Here is a 26,220-nt window from a genome sequence, read left to right as displayed (position 1 = left end):
GGATTGCAGAGGCCCAGGAAATGCACAAAAGTGGTCTTAAGGGGAAATCCCTTTGAGGCACAATCTCCACCTTATCTTTGCTGAAGGAGAAGCATTGTGTTGCTTGGGGTCTGGAATCCCCACCTCTTTTTCTGATGACTGGGGAAGATAATAGCTGTTCCTTTTGGAATGAGAGGGTGTGGCTGTTTGTGTTCCTTCTTTAAAAGCACGGAGTCATTAGCCCGACTGGGGCCCTGATCCGAAGACTGGGAAACCAACAGCCTGCAGGCCTGACTTGGTTGTTCTTCTGGAGAGGAGGCATCCCTTCAGGGCTGATCCCAGCCCCCCAGCCCGCCCCTATAGCTCCTCTGGGAGCCCTTCTTGGGTTTCCATCCCGGACTTGGTCATTCAAGACCCAACACGTCCCTGCGGTCTACACGCCGCTTCCAGCTACTACAACCTCTAATTTTTTAGCAGAGGATCAAAGAACGTGTCCGGGCTCAGGACTTCCTGCCCAGCCAGCCGCCTCCAGGTAAAGCCTGACTTGGGGGCGGGGAGGGGGGCAGCCTCTGATGCAAGAGGGCGAGGAGGGTTTTGCCGGGAGAGGGGCCCTCCCTGGGAAGAAGAACTGCAGCAGGCGGCATTGTCCAAAGAGCCCCGCCGCAGGTAAGAGAGTCCCGTTGCCCCGCCGGGAGCAAGGCGGTGGACGGGCCGCTGTGCCTCGGAGGAGGAGGTAGCATCGCGTGTCGTCGCAGAGCGGAGCTTGCTCCGTGGAAGAGCCCGGTTCGTGTTTTGCACGCAGAAGGGCCTCCTCGGCTTGATCCTTGGCAGCATCCTCTCCTGCGAGAGAGTCCTCCCCTGCCTGAAACGGGCGAGCTGCTGCCAGTCAGTGTCGACATACAGCCTTGCGCTAAGTGGGCCTGTTGCCCGGCTCAGTTTAAGGCTGCAGCTTCCTATGGCCGTGTTTCTAGCTAGAAGAGTGAATTCTGGAGCTGCAGGGGTGTGGGGAAGAGTCACAGAGGAGGAGTGGAAGGATGTAGCCGCCACACAGAGGCGTGGATGGCAGCCCGTTTTCTGTGCCTGGTTCCTGGTAAATGCTGGCTTCTATTTAATCCCCATTTCTGCTTCTAAGGGGTGTTCAGTATTTTAGGGCCAGTTGCTAGATTTGTCATGCCTCGGGATTGAGCTCCCCCGTCCAAATGCCTGAAAGTCAAATCTCAAGAGTGGGGAGTGCTGGCATCTTGTTTCTAGCGCTCATGCACTGACATGTGTGCGCATGGGCACTAAGCAACCCTGCGCTATGCAGCATCTGGCATTTCACCCCCCGCAGTTGCTGAGCGGTTTGAAGGGCTACTAGCATCTGAATTGCCTGTTGTGGTGTCGGGCCGTTGGATGGTTCTAGCATAATCCCAAGAACAAATCTCCTCTGGGCTTCTGAAGTGGGGACGTCCTAAAGCAGCAAGTGGCAGAGAATGGCCAGTGAAATGTGCTTTTCACTTTTTCATTCTGAGACTTTTTTTCATTATTATTATTTGGCTGTCCTTGAAAAGCAGTCACCTGGGGGCTTCAGGCATTGGGATGATCATTCTGAAACAGGCAGGAACCAAACATTGTAGTTGCCATTCTGTGAGGGGAGACTATTGTGGACGAAGTCAATCCCAAATAAAGCAGGTGGAGTAGAACCTTCAGCCATGTGGAATCGGGGGGGGGCATCGGGGGGGTCCTCCTTGAGTTGCAGGATGCCACCTTGGTGCCTGGTTCACACCTTGGAAGCAGAGGGGCTCTTACCCCAGGACCTCCACAGTCCCTGGGGCGCCCAAATCCTCTTTAGTCTGCCCTGAGTGGTTTGGCCACCCATGAGGGCGATTAATTTGCAGGGGAGGGGGGCCCTCCAAAGGCCTTTAGGTCCAGGCTCCAAAATCACCTAGGTGCACCTCTGCGTGGAAATAAAGGTTGGAAGGTATGCAGTGTTTGGGATGGCAAAGACGAGGCTCCCTTCCAGCATCCCCCCCCCATCTGGCACCCAATTTGCTTAGGTGGCCTCCTCCGGGAAATGACTTGACTAGCAAGCCAGAGGTTGCTGGTTCAAAATCTCTGCTGCTGTGTTCCCCAGACTATGAGGAACACCTCTATCGGGCAGCAGCGAGATAGGAAGGTGCTGAAAGGCATTATCTCACACAATGTGCAGGAGGAGGCCATGGTCAACCCCTCCTGTATTCTACCCAAGACAACCACAGGGCGCTGTGGGCGCCAGGAGTGGACCTCAACTCCATCAGGGCACACCTTGACCTCCCAGTGCCAGCCCCTCCTCCCTGAGATGAGCCTCTCCTGTGTGCAAAGGGACTCTGTCTCTGGGGTGGAAGAAGCTCGGCTGCCTCTTCACTGGAGCCAGCAGCAGGAGCAGGCTCTCTCTCTCTCTCTCTCTCTCTCTCTCTCTCTCTCTGCCCTGGGCTGCCTGCTGCTCCTCCGCTTCCCAGCTTTCCTGCATTCTTTTAATTTGGCTTTGATTGTTCTCTGCTGCTCCTGTTTTTGGTTGCTTTGCAGCAACTGATGACTGTTTTAGTGATCATTTCTTGTTTGAAAGAGCCGCTGGGACTGGGAGAGACGCTTGACTGAAGAGTCGCCTATCAGTCCCCTGAACTACCCCGTATTTACCCAAAGGGAAGACGGCTCTGAATTTAAGACGACCCTCTTTAAAAGTAGTGGTTAAATACAGTTTATATACCAGCGTTTCTGCAAAAGGAACAGGACGCTGCACTTAATATGGCCTTCCAGAAACTTGGGGGGAATGCAGTCCAAGTGACTTCAGTCACATTTTGAAGCCAAGAGGCAGTGAGGAGGAGTGGTCTCCTCCATCCACTGTGTGGCGGCCCCCAACCCCCTCTCTGTGTGCATTTCTCCTCTAGGCCCGCCATGGACATCCTGGGACCCCTGGCTCTGCTGCTGGCGGCCTGGAGCAGCGGCGGCTTCTCCCCTTCGGCCGCTTTCCGCCACCCCCTGATGCAGCCGCCGAGCTCCCGGAGGAGCAGCTGCAAGCCGGTGCCCAGCAGCCTGAGTCTGTGCCACGGCGTGGGCTACAGCGAGATGCGCCTGCCCAACTTCCTGGGCCACGACACCATGAAGGAGGTCCTGCAGCAGGCCACCTCCTGGGTGCCCCTGCTGGTCAAGCCGTGCCACCCGGACACCAAGAAGCTCCTCTGCTCCCTCTTCGCCCCCGTCTGCCTGGACGAGCCCGTCTTCCCCTGCCGGTCCCTCTGCGAGGCCGTCCGAGAGGGCTGCACCCCCTTCTTGGCCGCCTACGGCTTCTCATGGCCGGAGATGCTGAACTGCAGCCAGTTCCCTCAGGGGAGCGAGCTCTGCATCCCACCAACGGGCCCGGATGACCGGCTGCAGCTCCAGAGAGAAGGCGAGTGTGCTGGGGAGGAGGGGGTGCTCCTGGCCTGCTGCCAAAGGCTGCCGGGCGGTGGTGGTGATGATGCCCCTGGAAGGAAGCCCCACTGGCTCCGTTCCTGACGCAGGCCGACTCTTCCCTTCCTTGTTCCTCCCGCCCCCTCCGGCTGCTGCTCCCCCTCGCTTGTTACTCCATGCTAATCCCCACCCAACCTCGCCACCCACCCTCCAAAACGTGAGGATCGTGGCCTGCAGTAAAGAGGGCTGGTCCTTTGGTTCTGCATTGAGTGGCTGTTGCATTCTTTCCTGTGACGCTGAGTGTGGCGTGCAGAGCCGGGAGGCGGGGGCAGCCCTAGTTCCCCCTCCAGCCCCCGGGTGGGTGCCTTCATCCCAGCCCAAGTGGTACATCTCGTGTCTCCCTTTGCTTCTCCAGATGTGGTGTGTGCAGCTTGTCTCAACGCTAGCCACAGCGAGAAGGAGTTCATGGAATACGTCTGCGCCCAGGATTTTGGTGAGGCTTCTGTGCTGAGCACATACTGGCAGCTTGTGCCTCAGGTCTCCTGGTCCCCGATTTCAGAAGGAGATGGGGGGGTGGGGTGAACAGGATCAGGGTCAGAGCCCCTGGCCGCCTGGAAGAGCAGAGAAACGGGAGGGGCAGCTGTGGAGGGAGGCAAGCGGCTGGGGATACAAATGTCTGGTACAGAAGGCGGCATCAGTGATCTGTGGGATTCATTGCCACAAGATGTGGTGATGGCCACTAGCTGAGATTATCTTAAGAAGAGGTTAGATAGATTCATGGAGGACAAATTGGTTAATGGCGACTAGTTTTGATAGCTATAGCCTGCCTCCGGGTGCACTTTCGGGGAGCAACAGCAGGAGAGCGGGATGGCTTTGTCTCCTGGGCGCTTTCCGGACTAGCTGCTCAACAGCAGCAAAATGCCTCCATTCGGGCAGGTCGCATGCGAAACGTAAACAGCAGGGGGAGCTGTCTCGCGGAAACTAACATCCCGAAGAAACAGCAATGTTCTTACACCGGATATACGGCCTCCTAGCTCTCTATCGCAGTGATTAAGTTTGAGACAAGGCATCGGCAGTGTGAACGGCAGCCTGCTGTCCGCATAGGGACTACGGTGTTGCAACGCAGGAAGTGTGGAAGCACCCTTCCGAGATCCGCCGTGTCCCTGCTGCAGGGTCTAGTCTGGAAAGTGCCTTGCTTGTGCTTTTCGGGATGGGGCCGTAGCTCAGTGTTTTGTATACAGGAGGTCCCAGATTCAATCCCTGGCAGCATCTCCTGGTGAGGCTTTGAAAGAGTCCTGCCTGCAACCTTGGAGAGCTGCTGCCAGTCAGTGCAGACAATCCTGAGCTCGATGGACTGATGGTCTGACTGGGTAGAAGGCAGCTTCCTGTGCTCCTGTCGGACTGTCCACTGTGGGGAACAGGATGCTGGCCTTGATCAGCCTGATCCCGCAGGGCTCGCCTGACGTTATGAATCGGCAAGCCAGCGATGAAGGAACAAGCATTGACCCGAAACTCTTCTTCTCTGTCTCCCTGTGTCTGCCTCCCACAGCTTTAAAAATGAGCATCAAATCCTTGTCGGGCGTCGAAGGAGACCTGAAGGTGGTCCCAGAGCTGCGCACTCTCTACAAGCTGGACGGCTGGTCAGCAGAAGAGCTGAGGAAGCCGGCCCTGTGGCTGACCGATGGAGAAGGCTGCACCTGTGAGGAGCTGGCGGGCCCCGGCTCCGTGGTCCTTGCCATGGGGCACAGGGTGGCTGGCCGGCTCGTCATCTCTTGGGTCCGGAAGTGGCGCCGGGGAGAGAAGGAGCTGAAGCAGTTCTCCAGGGCCATGCGGAAGCGGCAGTGTTAATGGCGCACGATCCCTGCTCCTTCTCTTCCCTCCACTCGCCATTCATTTTCGAGCCAGAGCATGTCTTTACATTTCAGCTGGCTCTTCCCATCTGCCTGGGGACCCAGCAACCAGATATGATTAATACACAAACTCCTCCATTATCCCGGAATTGCCAGAGGAGAGACGGTGGGAGAGATCATGGTGTCCGCTATGGCAGATTCACCTAGTAGCAAATGTAGCATTTTCGAGTGTGAGCCCTTTGGAGACAGAGAATCATCTCTCCACTCTTTATTTTTCTGTGTAAACCACTTTGAGAATTTTGATTGAAAAACGGTATATAAATGTTCACTGTTGTAGTAAGAGTGCATTTGTGGCTTGGTCTCCCATACTCCAAAAGATAGCAAATGAAAAAAATTGAATTACTTTACTAGGCAAGTAAATAATTTATGTTTTAATATTTATGTGCATTTTTTTTCAAATGTAGGGCCCCTTTATCACATATGCTACAGGCCCCGCACTAGCTTAATCCGGCCCTGGCCGTGTCCGGGTGCAGGGAGGGAGCCAGCCCAGCCATGGGTTTGATGCTTCTGGGGGCTTTGATGAGCCGGCTCAACAGATTCTCCGGGGCAGCCGCTGCCAGCCTGGTGCCCCCTGATGTGGTTGGAGTGCAGCTCCTGGCATCCCCAGCCAGAGTGGCCAGGCCCACCACATCTGGAGTCCTAGGTTAGGAATTCTGTCGCCCAAGGACATGATGTGCCTCCAGGTCTGTGTGGCCAAGGACCAAAAGGCCCCTAAGATGAAGGAAGGGGGGGGTTACAGAAAGTGGGGAGGGGTAGATACCCCTTTGACTAGACTGACTCAGAGAAAAGTTTAAAGAGTGTTCTTAGAGCATTAAACAAAAGTAACGGAGGAAACCCAGCCAAGCAGGCAAAAAGGAGTGTGGACATAGAAACACAGAGAATCTGGCTCTCCGCTGATGGTCATCTGACCAAGACAAGACGCTTAGCAAGCAGGAAAATGTGAGCAGGGAGCAAGAGAGGCTCCAGGATGCAACTGCTTGCAGCACCTTCCTCTTTTCTCACTCCTCCTGCAAAGGAGGAGTTTGCACCTCAGACAGTAGCAGCTTGTTCTAATGAGCCAAGGGGGGGGGGTGGTGCCAAAGGAGGCAGTTCAGGCGGCTCTCTTCTCTCCTGCCCCGCCCAAAAGCCACACTGTCTGCAGGCTGGCCATTCATCAGGTAGAGCTGTGTGATTAACTGTGCAGCTCTACCTGACAAATGGCCAGCCTGCAGGCAGCACAGGAGAAAGAGAAGCCTACTTGGCTCCCCCCACCCCCGCTCCTTAGGAGGAGCCACTATTGACATCAGACTGAAGATGCTAAATTCTGCATATGTTGGTGGGTGGATGTTTCTCTAAATGGAGGGAAGTAAGAAGTGGGGTCCCCCAGGGATCTGTACTGGGACTGGGACTTTTTAATTAATTCATAAATGATCTAGAAGTTGGGGTAAGCCCACCAAACTATTTTGGGTAGTGAAATCCAAAACAGTGAGGTGCTCAAAAAAGATCTCTCCAAACTGAAGGAGTGGGTGACAAAATGGCAAATGCGGTTCAATGTCAGCAAGTGTAAAGTGATGCGTATCGGGGTGGGGGGCAGAAAAAAAACCAACTTCACATCTATGCTGATGGGATCTGAGCTGTCAGTGACTGACCAGGAGAGGGATCTTGGAGTCCTGGTGGACAGCTCGTTGAAAGTGTCGACTCGGTGCACGGCAGCTGTAAAAAAAGGCCAATTCCATGCTAGGGATCATTAGGAAGGGGGTTGAAAATAAAACGGCTAATATGATCATGCTCTTTTACAAATCTGTGGTTCGACACATTTGTGTACAGTTGTGGTCACCGTAAAGGTTCTGGTAAAAAAGCACATTATAGAACTAGAATAACTGCAGAAGAGGGCAACCAAGATGATCAAGGGCCTAGAGCACCCTCCTTTATGAGGCAAGGCTACAACACCTGGAGCTTTTTAGTTTAGAAAAAGAGACAGCTGAGGGGCAACATGACAGAGGTCTGAGAGAGTGGATAGAGAGAAACCTTTCCTTCCTCTCGCATAACACTAGGACCTGTGGTCATCCCATGAAACTGATTGCCAAGAAATTAGCACCAACAAAGGGAAGTACTTTTTCACACAACTCATAATTAACCTAAGGAATTATCTACCACAAGATGTTGTGACAGCCAACAGCCTGGTTGGCTTTTAAGAAAGGCTTAGATTAATTCATGGAGGAGAGGTCTATCAATGGCTACTAGTCGGAGGGCTACAGGCCACCTCCAGCCTCCAAGGCAGGATGCCTCTCAATACCAGTTGCCGGAGAGCAACAGCAAGAAAGGGGGCATGCCCATAGCTCTTGCCTGTGGGCTTTTCAGGGGCTTCTGGTGAGCCACTATGGGAAACAGGATGCTGGACTAGCTAAGCTTCCTTGGGCCTGATCCAGCAGGGCTGTTCTTATGTTCTTGTCCATTCTGTGCTGGTGGGAAGAACCTGGGGGAGGGAATAGAACACTCATCACCTTTCCACTTACCAAATTCCTTTTATTCCAGCTGTTTTCTGGCTCTGGGATCCCAACATTTTATGCTCCCATCATGCTTAAAATTTGTCAGTGCCTAAGCATTAACCTGGGGGAGAGAGGCCTCTTTTGTTTCCACACAGTTAAAGAGAGATGATCTGTTTTTAGGAAACTTGTCTAGAAGTGGTAATTGGGAGAGGTTTCACAGTGTGGACACACCTACTTCTTTTGTTCTGCTGACGCTTCTGGTCCAAGAGGTGCTGTGGGTTTCAAAACAAAACGTGTTTGACCAATGTTATAATGCCCTTATACAAATCTATGGTGTGGCCACATCTGGAGTACTGCGTACAATCCTGGTCACCACATCTAAAGCAGCACATTGTAGAACTGGGAAAGGTGAAGAAGAGGGCAACCAAGAAGATCAGGGGCTTAGAGCACCTTTCTTATGAGGCAAGGCTACAACACGGGGCTATTTAGTTTAGGAAAGAGACGGCTGAGGGGAGACATGATAGAAGTCTATAAAATCATGCATGGTGTGGAGAAAGTGGATAGGGAGAAATTTTTCTCCCTCTTTCACAACACTAGAACCAGGGGTCATCCCATGAGACTGAAGGTCAGGACATTTAGGACTGACAAAAGGAATTACTTCTTCACACAGCACATGATTAATTTGTGGAATTCTTTGCCACAGGATGTGGTGGTGTCCACTAGTTTGGATGGCTTTAAACGGGGCTTAGACAAATTCATGGAGGAGAAGTCAATCAATGGCTACTAGTCTGGTGGCTCTAGGCCACCTCCAGCCTCAGAGGCAAGATGCCACTAAATACCAGTTGCAGGGGAGCAGTGGCAGGAGAGGGGGGCAAGCGCTCACCCCCTGCTTGTGGGCTTCTCAGAGGCATCTCATGGGCCACTGTGTGAAACAGGATGCTGGACTGGATGGGCCTTGAACCTGATCCAGAAGGTTACTGTATTCTTATGTTCTCATGTGTGGAGAAAGATGATAGAGATAAATTTTTCTCCCTCTCGCATAACGCTAGAACCAGGGGTCATCCCATGAAACTGATTGCCAAGAAGTTTAGGACTGACAAAAAAAAGGAAGTACTTTTTCACACAACATATAATCAACTTATGGGATTCTCTGCCATAAGATGTGACCACCAACAGCCTGTGTGGCTTTAAAAGGGGCTTAGACAAGTTCACAGAGGACAGGCCTATCCATGGCTACTAGTCTGGTGGCTACAGGCCACCTCCAGCCTCAGAGGCGAGATGCCCGTAAATACCAACCTGAAACACTTCTGCCGTTGTTGGACTACAGCTGCCATCATTCCACAATTGTGGCTGGGGGTGATGGGACTTTTAGTCCAACGCAACAGCTGGGAGCTTCAGGCTGACCATCCCTGGGCTCAAAAGAGAGGTGTTGGGGACCAGCCTTTCTGGAAATATAAAGTTCTAATTCAGAAGCTCCGGCCCCTAATCCCAGGTCTGTGTTGAGGGAAGTGCAGGGAGTGAGCTCTGGTTTATTCAGGGATGAGGGAAAGGCACTTTGCACATGCTCAGAGGCTTCCGCTTATTATAATCCTTTGCACATCACAGGACTGAACCCTGGCACTGAATGATCGGAGGCCTCGTTAAGTGACCCCCAAGCCTCGCTCAAAAGCCACGTCTGGGCTGCATGTTGAAAAGGCAACAGTCAGGTGGACAGGCAAACCTCTTGGACCAGGGGGGTGGGGGCTTTCCACGCCTCCGATTCACACATGCATGGGGACGTATCTAAATGGAATTGCTTTAAAAGGTTGTGGAAGCCCCAGGTTTATAACAGAGGAGGGTCTCAACCTTCGGCCCCCAGATGTGATTGGACGTACTACAGTGCCCATCATTCTCAGTGACAATTGCATGCTGTCATTGGGGATGATGGGGGTTGTAGTTCCACAACCCCCGGGGACCCAAGGTTGAACATCCCTTTAATTCCAAAGTCCAGGAACAGTGCTATAGAAGGCCTGACTCCAGTCACCACCAAGTGGGCCAGGGGCAACGGAAAGCAGATCTCTCCTGATGATCTCAGTCAGGGAGAGGAGAGCTGGCCTTGTGGCAGCAAGCATGACTGGTCCCCTTAGCTAAGCAGGGTCCACTCTGGCTGCATATGAAAGGGAGACTAGAAGTGTGAGCACTGCAAGATATTCCCCTCAGGGGATGGAGCCGCTCTGGGAAGAGCAGAAGGTTCCCAGTTCCCTCCCTGACAGCATCTCCAACTAGATAGGGCTGGGAGAGAGACTCCTGCTTGCAACCTTGGAGAAGCCGCTCCCAGTCTGTGTAGACAATACTGAGCTAGATGAACCAGTGGTCTGACAGTATATGGCAGCTTCCTATGTTTCTATGTAGGGGCAGGGTTCATGAGGAAGAGGTCTTTTTCTTAAATACTTCAGGCCTAAGCCGCCCAGGGAAGTACAATAGCCAGTACTTCATATTTTCCCCTGAAACATATCAGCAGCCAGTGTAGCTCTTTAAAATAGTGGTAATATGGTATCTTTTGTTTGCCCCGGCAATCAACCTGGCTATTGCATGCTGCACCAGTTGCAGTTGCTGAACTATGTACAAAAGCAGCCCCATATGGAGTGCACTGTAGTAGTCAAGCCTGGAAGTTACCACCATGTGCACTGCTATCTTAAGGTTGTTTATCTCCAGAATGGATGTAGCTGGTGTATCAGTCAAAGCTGATAGAAAGTACTTCTGGCTGTTCCTTAACCTGAAATACTGGGGAAAGGTTTGGACCCAGACGTACTTCCAAACTAAGTACCTGATCCTTCTTGGGGAATGTAATCCCATTCAGGGCAGGAAGATCTAAGCCATCTCTCAAGTTCTAACCCCCATAATTAGTATCTCCATCTTACTGTGATTCAATTTGTTCTCCCTCATCCAGCCCGTTACCGCCTCCAGGGAAGTTATGCCACTTCCTGATGAAGTTGTCTTGGAGAAATAGCCCTGGGTGTCGTCTGTGTATTGATAGCACCCTGCACCAAATCTCCTGATGATCTCTCCCAGTGGTTTCAAATAGATGCTGACAAGTACTACTGCCGGCAGAATGGAGCCCTGTGGAACTCCATACCAGATTAACCAACCAAAGCTGGCCACCAAAACTGACAGTAGTAGGCTTACACAACACAGCCGGAGACCTTTATAACACTCTTGGAGCTGGAGAGGGCTTGACAGTCTCCACGGCTGGCTTCCCTCCATAAGAGGAGCTCCCTCTCTCCTCCCAGCTACCTGCTCTAGGATGGCAGGTGCAAACAGGTAACCTGAGACACAGCTTTAGATGACAACATCAATAATTTATGTCAATGAGCAGGACAGGAGGGCTTCTGATGCTCAGGTGAGCTGTGTGGGTCTCTGCGCCTCCATTTCCAGGTAGGAACTGAGCAGTGGCTGCAGCTACAGGCAGGTAAGAATTCCTTTAACTGCCCTCCTCAGCATCCTGGCAGTAGCAAAAGCCCCCTTTCCCTCGAGCATTGCCTTTCCTCGACTGTTTCAGGCAGTTAGAAGGAAGGAGAAATAGCCCCTGGGCCCCCAGAGCCCCACGGCTGCCAGTTGCTCAAGCAAGCAGAGTCTTTGCTTTAATTGCATGGTCCCTTCTCAACCGCCTTCCCCACTGCCACCAGTGGGGAAATGTATAATGGGGAGAAGGGGCCAACTTCAGAGTCCGTGCAAAGGGTCCCAGGTTCCACCATCTCTGGTATCTCCAACAAAGAAATGGATTTGATAGCAGGTGACGAGGAGGAAGGGCTCTTTCTGCCCAGAGAGATGCCGCTGCCAGTTGGAGCAGACAATCCTGAGCTAGACGGCCCAATGGCCTGACTCTGTAGAAGGCGGCCTCATGAGTCAGTGGGAGGCAGAGCCCAACCTTCCAGCCAGGATGTCCTTGGGTCCAGTCCCTGGCATCTCCAGCAAAAGGGATCGACCGTGGGGAGGGACCCGGTGGGGAGAAGGGGGCCTCCTCCCTCCACCTGACGCTCTGCAGAGCTGCTGGCAGTCAGAATAAACAGGGCTGAGCTGGCTGGGCCAATGGCCTGACTCTGTAGAAGGCAAGTCCATATGCATTCCCTCAGGCACACTCCTCCTCTCTTTGCTTTGGAAAGTCAAGTGCTGGTCTGGTGGGAGCAAGCATGAATGGGAGACTTGATGTGTGAGCACTGGAAGAGACTCCCCTTAGGCGATGAAGCCGCTCTGGGAAGAGCAGAACATTCCAAGTTTCCTTCCTGACAGCAACTCCAAGATAGGACTGAGAGAGATTCTGGCTTGCAACCTTGGAAAAGCTACTGCCAGGCTGTGTAGACAATAGTGAGCTAGATGGACCAAGGGTCTGACTCAGTATATGGCAGCTTCCTGTGTTCTCACCCCTGGATTGCATAGGTTGGCTATTGCTGAAGACAGGGTTCTCCTCTTAAAGATAGAGCTTCAGATGTTGTTGGGACCAAAAAAACCATCATTGCCCAGCACAATCACCAGCTGAAGGCCATTGCAGGTGGGGTTGATGGGAATTGAAGTCCAACAACATCTGGGGACCTATATCCCCAGATGTTGGCCTAGGGTTTGTCAAGTCACCCCAGGGCTCTTAAACTCATTAGATGGTCGGGGCGAGTTTACTACTTAGAGAGTAACTAAATATGGCACTGGATGCACAGTTTCCCTTAAACCTCTACAGGTAAAAGGAATTAGGAACTTCGTTTTTTTAACATGAAAAATTTAAACTGGGCTTGGAATCTCATCTTCATTCAAACCAAAAGGGGCCCAGGTTTTTTAAAGCCCATATCCAAAATAACACCCCTTTTAGCAGCCAGGTATGAAGGCTGATGTTCCTGTGCTTTACTTTTACGATGCACCAGAAACAGGTCTTCTGCCTTGTAACCCTGCTAACTGGGCAAAGAGGCACCTTTTTAAAAGTGGTGGTTCTCTTTATTTATCAGGGGGTGAGCAACTGGCGCTCTCCACACCCAGCACCGTACCCTTCCAGTGGCTGTTGCTGGAGTTTCCTTTTAAAATTGTGAGTCCTTCAGGGACAGGGAGCCATGTTATTTATTTATATCTATGTAATCCGCTTTGGGAACTTTTTGCTGAAAAGCGGTATATAAATATTCATTGTCTATTTTGTTTTTCCTAAAGCAGCTCCTCTGCTCAATAATTCTGGTTCTAATAGCCCTAGTGATCTATCTTGCCTACTTAGGACAAGGAGTACAGGCAGCCTCCTTGTGCTACAAACGCAATCTCACTGCGGAACAACCAGCCTCCACAGTACCCACCCACCAGCAGCTACAGTCATGGCGGTGGAGGGAATATCCACAGGATTTTTAGGAACATAGGAAGCTGCCTTCTACTGAGCCAGACCATTGGTCTGTCTGTCTAGCTCAGTATTGTCTTCCCAGACTGGCAGCGGCTTCCCCATAGTTGCAGGCAGGAGTCTCTCTCAGCCTTTTCTTGGAGATGCTGCCAGGGAGGGAACTTGGAACCTTCTGCTTGCAAGCTTGCAGATGCTCTCCATGTAGTCTCCCATTCAGATGCAAACAAGGATGGACCCTGCTTAGCAAAGGGGACAATTCATGCTCACGACCACAAGACCAGCTCTGCCCTCCTGTGGAGACTGATCGTCGTGAGACTGTCAGTGTTCAAGTGGGACTGCAGATGTTCACCACCAGCTCTCAATCCGTCACCGTCGCTAGCAGAAGAGCTCTGGGGCCAAGGGCTCCTCCGCTGCCTCTCCCTCTGTGCCCCTTCCAGGCCAGAGGACTCCAGCCTGCTTCTCCGCTCCCAGTGATGGTCTCCCCGGCCATTGCCTTGGCTTTTATCCCCTTCGTGTTCTCTCTTCTCATCCGCTACCGCCACTACTTCTGGCTCTTCTACCGAGCGGTGCTGGTTCGATGTCTCCGGGACTACCTGACTGGGATCCCCAAGGAGGACAGGGCCTTCCAGTACATCATGACTCACGCCATCCCCGGTGACCCGCTGCACATCTTGGAGACCTTTGACCAGTGGAGCTACCACTGCGAGTACCTCAGCAATTTGGGACCCCAGAAAGGTATGAGCTGGGGACGCAGAGATCCAGGGAAGAATGCTGGATCTTTCTTCCTTCCTTCCTTCCTTCCTTCCTTCCTTCCTTCCTTCCTTCCTTCCTTCCTTTCTTCCTTTCTTCCTCTTTCTCTCTCCCTCCATCCCTCCCTCCGTTCTCCACACTGAAGGCTTGAGGCATGTAACAATAGGTACAAATATTATTGCAAATGGGGGTGTGTGTAAACTCACATCACTTTTTCAAGTGGCAGGAAGTTCCAGGGATATATCCTGCAGTGAGAGAGCACTGCAGGCTTAAGGTGCCACTATGCTATCTTTTTATTTACAATGTGTACAAGCATCACAGTCTGGAAGCAAGCAAACTCCTAAAGCAGATGGCACTTTTGCTAACCCAACATCAAAGCTCCAAAGAACAGCTCTTGCATGGCCATCACCTCTGGTGACATCTCATTTTAGTGACCTTCAAATAAATTCACCCTCTCTCGTTCTTTCTGCCTAACTAAAATGTTTCAAAGCATTTTTGCCCCTTCTGTGAGATTAAAATTGTATTCCAAAGACGGAAGAGGGAGTTCTAGCCATTAAGGCACATTCAGCTGTTGTTAAGCTCCTGATCACCTATCAGCTGCCAGATTAAGCAAAATCATAAGCTCTGTTCAGACTTATTATGCTGTACAAGTGTACAGTTGTCTGTATACTCATACATGTGTTTGTGTGAATGACTGTGTCCATTTTAAAAGTGAACCTGGATACAGGCCCTTCAAATGCAGGGTAGAGATAGAAAGTGAATTTCTGTACCTGTGTTCAACATAATGTATGAATAACTGTACCTGTGTACTATTAATGGGACTGCCCTGGGGTGATTGGTTAACACCCCAAAATTGTGTTCGGGCATTGTGTGGGGAAATTAGCTTGCTTGGATGGAGCAATTCCACAGCAGATTAAATTTTGTGCCAAGTTTTGGTGACAGGAAAGATGGACTGAGAGAGGTTAAGTTCAAAAACAAAGAGAGGCTTCTCTCACAATCCGCCTAACCCTGCCTGGGCTACCCCAAGCAGGGTCAGGCTGCTCATGAGAAGCGGCAGGATCCTCGCAGATCCCTCCCCTCCCGTCTAACCCCCTTAGAAAACCCGGCTTTTAGCCAAGGTTAAGGGTGCGCTTGCTAAACCTAGTCCAGCCACAGACCCCTCCGGCCTGCTCCATGCTTCACGGAACTGCACAGAGCAGGGCTGCCTATGTGGGTGTGCAGGAGGTGCGCTGAAGCCGACCCGCTTGGTTGTCTGGGGGGAAGGTAAGTGAAAAGCAGCCTTTCCCCGCTGCCCTCCCTGCCTGCCCAGGGCAATTGTGAGAATCTCCCCAGTAGGTTTTATTTGAGGGTAAGGAGTTCAATGGAGTACTCTAGAGTCACTAAGATGTGATATTATTCCTCAAAATATGTTACAAGATTAACCATACAATGGCTTAGTGTCCAAATTAAAGCACCTTCTAGGCTGACCAGAGAAAGAAGGCTCAGAAAAACAGGCTCTTGGATGTAAGAGAGAAGCGACAGGGAGAGAGGGAGCCCAGCGGCCCAGGATGGGGTGCAGCAGTTATCATACAACTTGTTCCTTTCTTTACTGGCGGGTGGATCCTTGTAGCTCAGGAACGATCAAAGGATCTCTTTCCTCAGGGATGGACCGGGAAGCAGCAAACAGCAACAAAGACTCAAGTGGGGTTAGGTGGCAGGGATAGATCCAAAGGGCACCTGTTCTCATGAAACCAGCTCCAGGGTGCTTTCCAGACTAGCTGCTCAACAGCAGCAAAATGCCTCCGTTCAGGCAAGTCGCATTCAAAATGTAAACTGCAGGGGGAGCAGTCTTGTGGAAACTAACCACCCCAAAAAAGAGCAACTTCTTTACGCGGGATATACGACGTCCTAGCTCTATATCACAGCGATTAGCTCTATATCATATACGTCCTAGCTCTATATCATATACGTCCTAGCTCTATATACGTCCTAGCTCTATATCACAGCGAATGAGCCCCTGGTGGCGCAGTGGTAAAACTGCTGCCCTGTAGCCAGAAGGTTGCAAGTTCGATCCTGACCAGGGGCTCAAGGTTGACTCAGCCTTCCATCCTTCCGAGGTCGCTAAAATGAGTACCCAGAATGTTGGGGGCAATATGCTAAATCATTGTAAACCGCTTAGAGAGCTCCGGCTATAGAGCGGTATATAAATGTAAGTGCTATTGCTATTGCTATTGCTATTGCTATTAAATTCAAAACGAGGCATTGGCAATGTGAACGGCACCCAGCTGTCCACGTAGGGAATGCGGTGTCAATGCAGGAAGTGTGGAAGCACCCTTCCGAGATATGCCGTGACCCCGTTGCAAGGTCTAATCTGGAAAGCGCCCCGGTGGTGGCGAGGAGGGCTGTGCAGATCGGATGCAAGGGAGCTGATCTAGGGCCTGGAAACAAGGGTGGCCCCGCAGAGCAAAACACAGCCCAGTGGTATGGCAACAGAGGCGCTCTTAGGTCTGGGCCACGGGGATCTGGCCTAGTCCTCCACCGCCGGGGGGGGGGGCCTCTGAACGCTCCCTTCAGTGCTGGTGGCGGCCACCTGCGCAGGCCGCCGCCGCCACCAGCACCACCACTGTAGTGTGTGGATGGGGGCTGGGCGGGGGGCCTCAGTGGGGGTGGGACCGCACTGCTGCTAGCGACCATGCTGTGTATGCTCCGACTCGGGAGCGGCTGCTCGGCTCGACCTCTCGGCCAGCGGCCCTTGAGAACTGGGATGCCGTTCTCGCTAGGAAGGGCACACCAGAGCCTCCAAGAACTGCGAGGAGACAGGTTCTGGCAACCGTAGGGTCTCTGGGCTAAGAGGTAGAGCCTGGCAGCTGCTCCCGAGTCCTGCTCCGCCCGCCGATGCCACCAGGTATGGCTCACCCCCACACCCCGGCTGCGTGGCTTGGATTTTTGAAGTTGCAGTGGGGCAGCGGTGAGGTGGGGGCAAGCAGGAGGCCCCCCTGGACCATGGAGGCCCCCCATAACCTTTCAGCACTGCGGTTTACAGCAGGTATAATTAAAAAAAAAACCCTTTTAGTTTTAACTAGCGGCGGGGGTGGGTGGGGTCCGAAGCCCTTCAGATCCGGGCACCAAAATTACCTACTAGGAGTGTGTCCCTGTATGGCAAGTGTCTGCTGCAGCGTCCAAGTCACGGGTGACTCTGCAACGAAACGGGGGTGACTCTATGCTTTCCTGGGATCTACCCTCAGTAGAGAGATTGCTCTGATCCCAAATCTAGGAGCACGCCGCTCCTTCAAGGTAGGCTGCCACCAGTTGAAGACTGATCTAAGCCACTGACCAGGCTGAGACACGGCCTTAGCAACCTAGAACGGTCCGGCTTGGGACTTACAGGCACTGTGCAGCCAGAGGCCACACAACCCAGCTCTAGATGACAAGATATTACTCTGAAAACAACTCAACAGTGGCGAATGACCTTACAAGGCACATGGGGAAGAGTTTTGCAAGTAACCCTCCAGAACCTGTTAAATCAGACTGAAGCCACTTCTAAGAATATGAACTTTATTAAGAAACAGGGATTACACACACGATAAGGAATTGGGGGGGGGGGGATAGGGTGGAGCTGGGAGTAAAGAAAGGCACGCAGGAATTCTAAACAAACAAACAAACAAACCATTTACTAACTGACTAGCACTGAGTTTCGCCTTCCTCTATCAGTAGGCAGGTCCTGGGTTGAGAGAGTGTTAATCTCTGCAGCTTCTCCCATGGAACACCCATTTGCAGATGAAAAGGGGTGAACACTGGCCAGGCCTTTGTCCTCTAGCTTTAAAGCCACGAGGGAGGGGGTGAGCTGGGCTCAGGCGACAGTGGGTCTCACACCTGTCAGTGGTTCAAAGAGGATGCTAATTTCCTCCCCTCTGGGTGGTGAGATGCAAAGTGGCCCCCCTATCTAGGGAACTGGTGAAGGGAGGGTCTGTTAGACATTGTGGAGTGAAGCTCTTGATCCAAGATGATGGAGGTCTGCCTTTGTCACAGACTCCAACATGAAACCAGGTGAGGGGCACTGGAGACCAAATGGAGCACAGGGGCTCAAGCTTCCAGGGGCATTTAAAGCCCAAATTGTGTCCTGGGGGAACATTCCTGTTGCCCTTGATTAGGGCAGTTCCAGGGAATCTCATTGTTTGTCTGCTGTGCTGCGCTACAGGACAATGTTTTGGATAAGTCAATGCAAATGGAGTGACTGGACATGCAAACACAGTCACTCTTTTTTGATGGAAACACCTAGTAGATGAATCAGAGTTTGGCTGGGTACAACACCCCTGAGTTCCTGTGGTCCACTTAGTCTCCTGCTGGTAGGAAGGGAGTTGCATTTGCAAAGCCTGATCTGACTTCCCTGCTGAGATCCTGGGTTTTTAGCTCCTCTGAGGCATCTATGGACAGGAGGTGAACCAAAGGAGGGTCAGTCCTGCAGAGAGACCTTGAACAAGAGTTAACTGTTGCATGGGAAGCCATGTGCTTCAGCCCCTGATAAGAACCTCCGCTGCTCATCCTTACATGGTGTGAACTGAATTTAGAGGCACGTGTGCCTCTGGGCATGTGTAGAGTTTTCCTCAGCACAGGGAGAAAAACCACAGCCTCCCTGCCCCCACACATGTACTGAAGCCCTGCCCCAAAGCCCCGGGGCCACATTTCCACCTTGTGCAAGATGAGGGAGATGCTCTGCCAGGAGATGGGGGCAGTTTTGTCCAGTGTGCCACCATTAGCCGCCGGTCCTACATAGATGTGATCTCTGGCCCTGCTGGTCCAGGGTTTGCTATAGCCCTGGCTGTCCGCAGGGCCAGAACGTGCCTCAGAGCTCGGCCTATTGGTCCCATCCTTGGAGACAGGCGAGCCTTCCCTATTCTTTACTCACCTACTTATTTGTATATCCTGCTCTTTCTCCAAGGATCCCAGAGCGATCTGCATGCTTATGTTTATCCTCACAACAACCCTGTGAGGTAGGTGAGGCTGAGAGAGAAGTGACCGGCCCAGAGTCACCCAGTGAGTTCAATGGCTGAATGGGAATTTGAACTCGGGTCTCCCCAGCCCTAGACCAATGCTCCAACTACTACACCACATTGGCTCTTACAGCTCGGGTCAAATGGGGGGGGGATGCACAAAGGCCTTTTTCCTCAGAGAAGGAACCCAGGAGAATGTGCTGTCAGCCCTTTGTCTCTTGAAAAGGAGGGGCTGGGTGAGGGGACCAAGCCAGCTGTCCAAAAAGCCACATCCAGGACAATTGCTCTGGGAAGGGGCAAGAGGACGCCCCAATCCCCCTGATCAATTAAGCCCTTGCTTAATGAGGGGACTGGTCTTCCTTTGACAAAGCTGTGTGAGCAGGAGGGCCCACATGTCTCTATGGGGCAGAACTCCTGGGTTCCCTCTCCTATGCATAGTTTGGGTCCCCCTGCTTCCTGATATATTTGTGTTGTAGCCCTTCCCATTCTGAGGACTGGAGGTGGATGGTCTTCCTTTCATGGAACATGGTTTAATGATACAACATCCACCTTTCATACCCAAGACTCCAAGATATTAATCCCCCAGTGCCTCGTGTTAAAAGGATCCACCTGAGATGCTGGAGAAAGGGTGCCAGCCAGAGCACACAGTACTGGGCTAGAGGGACCAGTGGTCTGGCCCAGGGGCATCCATAGATCAGTACCTGCTTTGCATACAGAAGGACCCAGGTCCAACCCTCAGCATTTCCAGTTCAAGGATCTCTGGTAGCAGCCGGGGTTGGAAAGGAATCTCTCTCTGCCAGAGACCTGGAGAGCAGCTGCCAGTCAGAGCAGACGATACTGGACTACATGGACCAATTGGTATCAGGCAACTTCATGTGCTCACATTGTCACAGCAGCTGGCCAATAGGTCCTTTCTTAGGCAGGTAGCCTGGCTAATAATAGTCCACAATGGGAAGCTCAGGGTTTGGAAACAGCTAAGAACCGCTCTGTCCTTTGGAATGAGACACCCACCACAACTGGGGAAGTTGCATGCTTCTCCAGCTATGGACTAGGGTTAGGGTGCAACTTGGCCTCTGAGCCCTCTGAAGTCTGCTGTTTTCCTCTGCTTGTATGTCTGCAAAGAAAACAATCATTACAAGAATGCCACAACTGTTTAGTGCCCCCACCCGCCTTTGGAGGAAACCCAAGCCAGCTAGCTCAGCCTCTGGACCATCGCACCACGCAGGAAAGCAGGAGCACGCGTGCCACAATATTTATTTATTTATTATTAGATTTGTATACCGCCCTTCCAAAATGGCTCAGGGCGGTTTACAGCATGATAAAAATAATTAAAACAAATTAATAATTAAAATCAAACTATTAAAACACAATAAAACCAATTAAACAGTTAAAAACCCTGGAAATCAGGGCAACAATTCAAAACAATTGAAAACAGTTAATCATTTAAAACCCTGGGAGGCCAGGCCAAATAGGTAGGCTTTAAGGGCTCTCCTGAAGGACAGCAATGATCTCAAATTACAAATTTCTGCCTGGAGCACATTCCACAGCCCAGGAGCAGCTAAGAGAAGGCCCGCCTCTGCGTCGCCACCAGACGAACAACTGGAGATGGACCTCCCCAGATGACCTTAATGTGCAGTGGGGATCATGTAGAAGAAGGCGCTCTCTTAGATATCTCGGGCCTAAGCCGTTCAGGGCTTTAAAGGTAATAACCAGCACTTTGTATTTGGCCCGGAAACATATCGGCAGCCAGTGCAACTTTTTCAAAACAGGCATAATATGGTCTCTCCAGGTTGCCCCAGAGACCAAACTGGCTGCCGCATTCTGAACTAACTGAAGTTTCCGGACTACGTACAAAGGCAGCCCCACGTAGAGCGCATTGCAGTAGTCGAGCCAGGAGGTTACCAGCTGGTGCACCACTGTTTTGAAGTCATCCTCTTCGAGGAATGGACTCAGCTGTCAAATCAGCCGAAGCTGATAGAAAGCACTCCTGGCCATGGCCTCCACCTGAGATACCAGGGTGAGGCCTGGGTCCAGGAGTACTCCCAAGCTGCGCATCTGCACCTTCTGGGGGAGTGTAACCCCATCCAGCACAGGAAGATCTAACTCACCCCTCAGATTCTGAGCACCTCCACAATGAGCACCTCCGTCTTGCTTGGATTCAGCTTCAATTTGTTATCCCTCATCCAGCCCATTGCTGCCTGTAGGCAGGCATTTAGAGAATGAGTGCCATGTCCTGAAGATGAAAAGGAGAAGTAGATTTGGGTGTCATCAGTATACTGATAACACCCAGTACTGAATCTCCTGATGACTTCACCCAGCGGTTTCATGTAGATGTTAAAAAGCATTGGTGACAGAATGGAGCCCTGAGGAACTCCATATAACAAATCCCGTTTTGAGGAAGAACTGTCACCAAGCTCCACTATCTGGAATCTACCCGAGACACAGGAGCGGAACCACTGCAAAGCAGTGCCCCTTATCCCAAACTCCCCCAGGCGATCCAGAAGGATACCATGATACTCCTACATAGAAACATAGGAAACTGCCATATACTGAGTCAGGCCATTGGTCTATCTAGCTCAGTATTGTCTTCACAGACTGGCAGCGGCTTCTCCGAGGTTGCAGGCTGGAATCTCTCTCAGCCCCATCTTGGAGATGCTGCCAGGGAGGGGACTTGGGACCTTGATGCTCTTCCCAGAGTGGCTTCATGAAGCGTGTCGGAGGAGCTCCAGGTATTTTGAGCCAGGGCTTACAGCAACAGCCATGAGGTCCATTTGGAGGGTTAGGACCCTGCTTTCCCCACATCAGCAACCACTACAAGGGCAATTAAGGCACAGCTGGCTAACTAGCAACCTCACACAAGACTGGCTTTTAAAACCCAAACCCACGACACAGAATCTGCTTTCCATGTCTTCAACTTGGTGGGGGTCTTTCTCTCTTTCTCTCTCGTTTTCTTCCCTCCCCCTTGGACTTTCTCCTTAGCTTCCTCCCTCCAGTCTCTTTTGTCTCTTAAGGATGTCGATAAAAGCAAGAGAACGGGAAATGGGCAGCATCTTTATGCGCAGAGGATCCCAGGAAACGTGTAGCCCCACCCTCGAAATGGCTGCAGAAGGGCTTCCCTCCCTCCGCATTTTGGGCTCCGTGCCTCCGTGAGGAGCTCGGAGGACTCTTGCACAGAGCAGGGAGAATCCCATTTCCCCCTCCCAACAACCCTGCAAGGTCAGTGGTGCTGCTAGACAGCAATTGGCCCAAGGAGGACCCCAGTGAGCTTCGTGGCCCAGTGAGGTTTCTCTGGGCCAACTCCAGCACATCATCAGCCCTCCTGCAGATGCTGGGCTGGAATTCCCATCATACCTGATTACTGGCCACTGTGGCTGGGGATGGCGGGAATCGCCGTTCAAAACCCCCTGGAGAATTGCAGCTCTGCTCGATGCGATGCACTCGAACAGGGTCCCGAGATGCTGTTGGGTTACAACTCCCCAGGCCTGTGGCCATTGTGGTTGGGAGTGATGGGAATTGTAGCCCATCAGCATCCAGGGACCCCAGGCTCTAGCACACGGCCTCCATTCAGTAAGGATCAGGCCCCAGAGAGGATCTATAGGACCCCAGTCTTAGAGCGCTCTAACAGCGTTGAACCAGGCAATGTCAAAATACCTAATACACTGCAAATCAATGGTTGATTTGTCAACATTCGGAATGTTTTGTCCAACTGAGTCCCAAATGTCTCCAAGGCTTCCCTACGGGACTAGAGAAGAAGTCGGGAAGGGGCAGGAAGGGCTCTGGCTGGGCTCGTCCTCTCCACGTGACCTCTATTTGGCTCTTCCAGCAAAGATCCTGGAGCGGCTGATCTATGAGAAAGCGCCCCTCACCGTCTTAGAGCTGGGCACCTACTGTGGCTATGCCACCATCGTCATGGCCCAGGCGTTGCCCCTGGGCGCTCGTCTGTGCACAGTGGAGATGGATGCACGCAAGGCCTCGGTGGCTGAGAAGGTCATCCGCCTCGCTGGCTTCGACGACGACATGGTGAGCAACCCTGGATTCTGCCGCATGGCTTGCCAAGAGCCGGTGAACGTCTCTCAGTTTTGTGCCCCAGAAGTGATCAGCCAGGGCCATCTGAAGAAATGTGTGCATTCTCAGGAGAGGAGGGCAGGGAGTTGGAAATGCCCTGTTTAGACGGGGGAAATGAGCCCATTAGGCACAAGGGAAATATGATGAGCGTGCCTCTGAGTGCATGCAGAGTGCCTTTCCCGCAGTATGTGGTATGACCACAGCCTTCACACTTGAGATTAGGGCAGGGCTTCTCAAACCGAGTCCCCAGACAGTGCTACAATTCCCATCATCCCCAGGCACAGAGGCCTGAAGTCTGACAACCTCTAGATTAGGAGGAAAGGCTTCCAAACAGCCGGGAGCTCTGGCAGCTGTTTTACAAACTAGCCTCTCTCTGTAGGCACCGTGGGCCTCTTGGCAGGATGAATGATGAAAATAAATGCTCCTCCCACCCCACGCTGCCTGAGAATCTCTGCAGTGCCCTTCAATCCCAATTCCTCTCCAAAAGCCCCCAAGCAGCTCCTGAGCCACACTTTGTTGGCCTGCAAAGGTGATGTTTGCCCGGCCATGCTTACTCCTTGCATAAACAAAGCAAGGAGAAGTTCAGCACAAACCCAGATTCGGGAGAGGTCACAAAAGCCCTGCCAGAACTGTAGCAGAAGCAGTTTAAAAGCTACCACCTTATACTGGTAAGACCACTGACCTGCCAAAACCAGGACTGCTTGACTGCCAGCAGGCCAGCTTGTTGAATACCTTTCTTACGAGGCAAGGCTACAACACCTGGGGCTATTTAGTTTAGGAAAAAAACGACTGCGGGGAGACATGATAGAGGTCTATACAACAGAGGCGTATCTATAGGGGGCAGGGGGGGCACGTGCCCCGGGCGCCATCTTTTCTGGTCACGTGGGGGGCGCCGCCATGACCAAATTTTTTTTAAAAATTTTTTTGTTAATACAAATGTTTCCTGCTCAGTGCAGCAGCGCTGCAGCAGTCAAGGGAGCGTGTCAGTGCCCCCTTCCCCACGAGCGGTCCCTTCCGCGCCGCCTACGCCCCCCCCATTGCTTTGCTGGCGCCTGGCGGCCAGTCAGTGGCCTGGCTTGGCGGCGGCGGCGGGCGCTTGTGAGGAAAAACCTAAGTATAATGTAGTATGTTGGGGGGGCGACGGGGGGGCACGGTGGGGGGGCGCCATTTCAGTGCTTGCCCCGGGCGCCGTTTTCCCTAGTTACGCCTCTGCTATACAATCATGCATGGAGCAGAGAAAGTGAATAGAGAGAAGTTCTTCTCCCTCTCACACAACACTAGAACCAGGGGTCATCCCATGAAATTGATTGCCGGGAAATCTAGGACCAAGGAACGGAGCTACTTTTCCACACAACATATCATCAACTTGTGGAATTCTCTGCCACAAGATGTGGTGACAGCCAACAACCTGGATGGCCTTAAGAGAGGCTTGGATAACTTCATAGTGGGAGGGCTAAAGAGGCAGGATGCCTCTGAGTACTATTTGCAGGGGAGTAACATCAGGAGGGCGGGCATGTCCTCAACTCCTGCCTGAGGCTTCCAGCAGCATCTAGTGGGTCACTTTGCCAGGAAGCTGGACTCGATGGGCCTCCTTGGGCCTGATCCAGCAGGGCTGTTCTTATATTGTTGTTGTTATTATTATTATTTTTACATCCCGCTCTTCCTCCAAGGAGCCCAGAGTGGTGTACTACATATTTGAGTTTCTCCTCACAACAACCCTGTGAAGTAGGTTAGGCTGAGAGAGAAGCAACTGGCCCAGAGTCACCCAGCAAGTCTCATGATGGGATTTGAACTCGGTTCTCCCTGGTCCTAGTCCAGTACTCTTAACCACTACACCATGCTGGCTCTCTTAACAAGGACTGGATAATTGAAGATTCCAGGGCTTTCAGTATGAAAAGCACATGCTCTCTTACTGAGCTACAGCCCACCCCCAAATATTAGACAATGGGAGGTCCCCGATTGCTAGCACCCATAATGGGGGTGGGGAAGAGAAACGCCACATTGAGAGCTAGTATGCCCAGGGGCTCTCAACCTCGGGCCCCTAGATGTTGTCGGGACTACAACTCCCATCATCCCCAGCCTCAGTGGCCCCTGGACTTTGTGGCTGGGGATGATGGGAGTTGTAGTCCAACGATATCTGGGGGCCCCGGGTGGAAAACACTCGAGTACCAGATACAAAAGTCAGACAAGAGAGTCAGTTCCATCTCCTGCTTGTGAACTTCTGGGCACATCTCAAGGAGAAAGGAAGCTGGGCTAGGTGGACCCGGGGACTACCCAGCAACGCCAAGAGAGTATCCGACGGTGGTAGCTGGCTGCTGAAAGGAAGGCCTGAGGAGGAAGTGGGAGGCTGGATCTCGGGAGCTTGACCTTGCTTCGTCTCCCTTCCTCGCTGCAGGTGGAGCAAGTGGTGGGGCCCTCCGAGGAAGTGATCCCTCAGCTCAAAGAGAAGTACCGGCTGTTCCAAGTGGACTTTGTCTTCATGGACCACTGGAAGCGCTGCTACTTGAGGGACCTGCAGCTGCTGGAGGCCCATGACCTCCTCCCCGAAGGGGCCACCATCCTGGCCGACAACGTCATCTTCCCTGGGGCACCCCACTTCCTGCAGTACGTCAAGGCCTGTGGCAAGTACAAGTGGAGGATCCACAGGACCAGCCTGCAGTACTTCCGGGGCATCCGTGACGGCATGGCCCAGATCACCTACACGGGCCTGCAGTGAAGAAAGCCACTGGTGACGGGAGCCTGAGCCGCCCTCTCCTCCCCTAGCCTGAGATGGGGCCACAAACTGCAACGGGCCTTCCTCCCAACCGGAGGAAGGGGGAAGCCACCACGTGATGGCCTGCCCAGCTGTAGGCAACCCAGCCAATGACTCTGCTGTGCAGGGTGGGAGCCTCAGTGATTCTGTCCGCATGCAAATTTCCCATTATTGTTGAGAAACCATCTCTGCTTCTCATGACATGCAAGGAAAAGTCACATCTGAGCAGCACTCAGCTCTGCCTGCTCCCACTCTCAGAGTTTGAAACCACCCCTGCTTCCAGCTGATCTCAACCTCCCACTTTGCAAACTGGATGAGTTGGGAGTTGCTGGATAACGCAGATCCAAGGTCCTTGCTAGGCACGAAGGTTGAACTATCTGGCTGTTCAGATGTTGCACTGTTCATCAAAAGCTTCATGCAGGGGTCAGCCAGTGTGGCTGTTCTGACGGACCTGGCCTCTGTTCCCTCTAAGAGGGATTCCCAGATGTTGTTGACAACAACTCCCATAATCCCCAAGCAAAAGCCACTGCAGCAGGGGATTCTGGGAGTTGTAGTCAACATCTGGGAATCCCTCTTA

The 26,220-nt window shown here is 52.3% G+C and overlaps 2 protein-coding genes across 2 annotated transcripts; both read left to right on the top strand.

Annotated features, from left to right (window-relative positions):
• The first annotated feature begins 591 nt into the window (after positions 1-591).
• On the top strand, positions 592-5,562 carry LOC128351784 (secreted frizzled-related protein 2-like). Its single transcript, XM_053311648.1, has 4 exons — positions 592-645; positions 2,886-3,385; positions 3,803-3,880; positions 4,937-5,562. The coding sequence occupies exons 2-4, from the start codon at positions 2,893-2,895 to the stop codon at positions 5,233-5,235; spliced, it is 870 nt and encodes a 289-aa protein (XP_053167623.1). The 5' UTR covers positions 592-645; positions 2,886-2,892; the 3' UTR covers positions 5,236-5,562.
• Positions 5,563-13,579: 8,017 nt separating this feature from the next.
• Positions 13,580-26,015, top strand: TOMT (transmembrane O-methyltransferase). Its single transcript, XM_053311224.1, has 3 exons — positions 13,580-13,841; positions 22,650-22,846; positions 25,287-26,015. Exons 1-3 carry the CDS (start codon positions 13,580-13,582, stop codon positions 25,605-25,607), a joined length of 780 nt encoding a protein of 259 aa, XP_053167199.1. The 3' UTR covers positions 25,608-26,015.
• The last annotated feature ends 205 nt before the right edge of the window (positions 26,016-26,220 follow it).

This window comes from Hemicordylus capensis, chromosome 3 (assembly GCF_027244095.1).
Source record: "Hemicordylus capensis ecotype Gifberg chromosome 3, rHemCap1.1.pri, whole genome shotgun sequence".
In the NCBI taxonomy this organism is placed as follows: Eukaryota; Metazoa; Chordata; class Lepidosauria; order Squamata; family Cordylidae; genus Hemicordylus; species Hemicordylus capensis.
The sequence above is the reverse complement of the archived record's forward strand: the minus strand, read 5'-3'. Positions and strand labels throughout refer to the sequence as shown.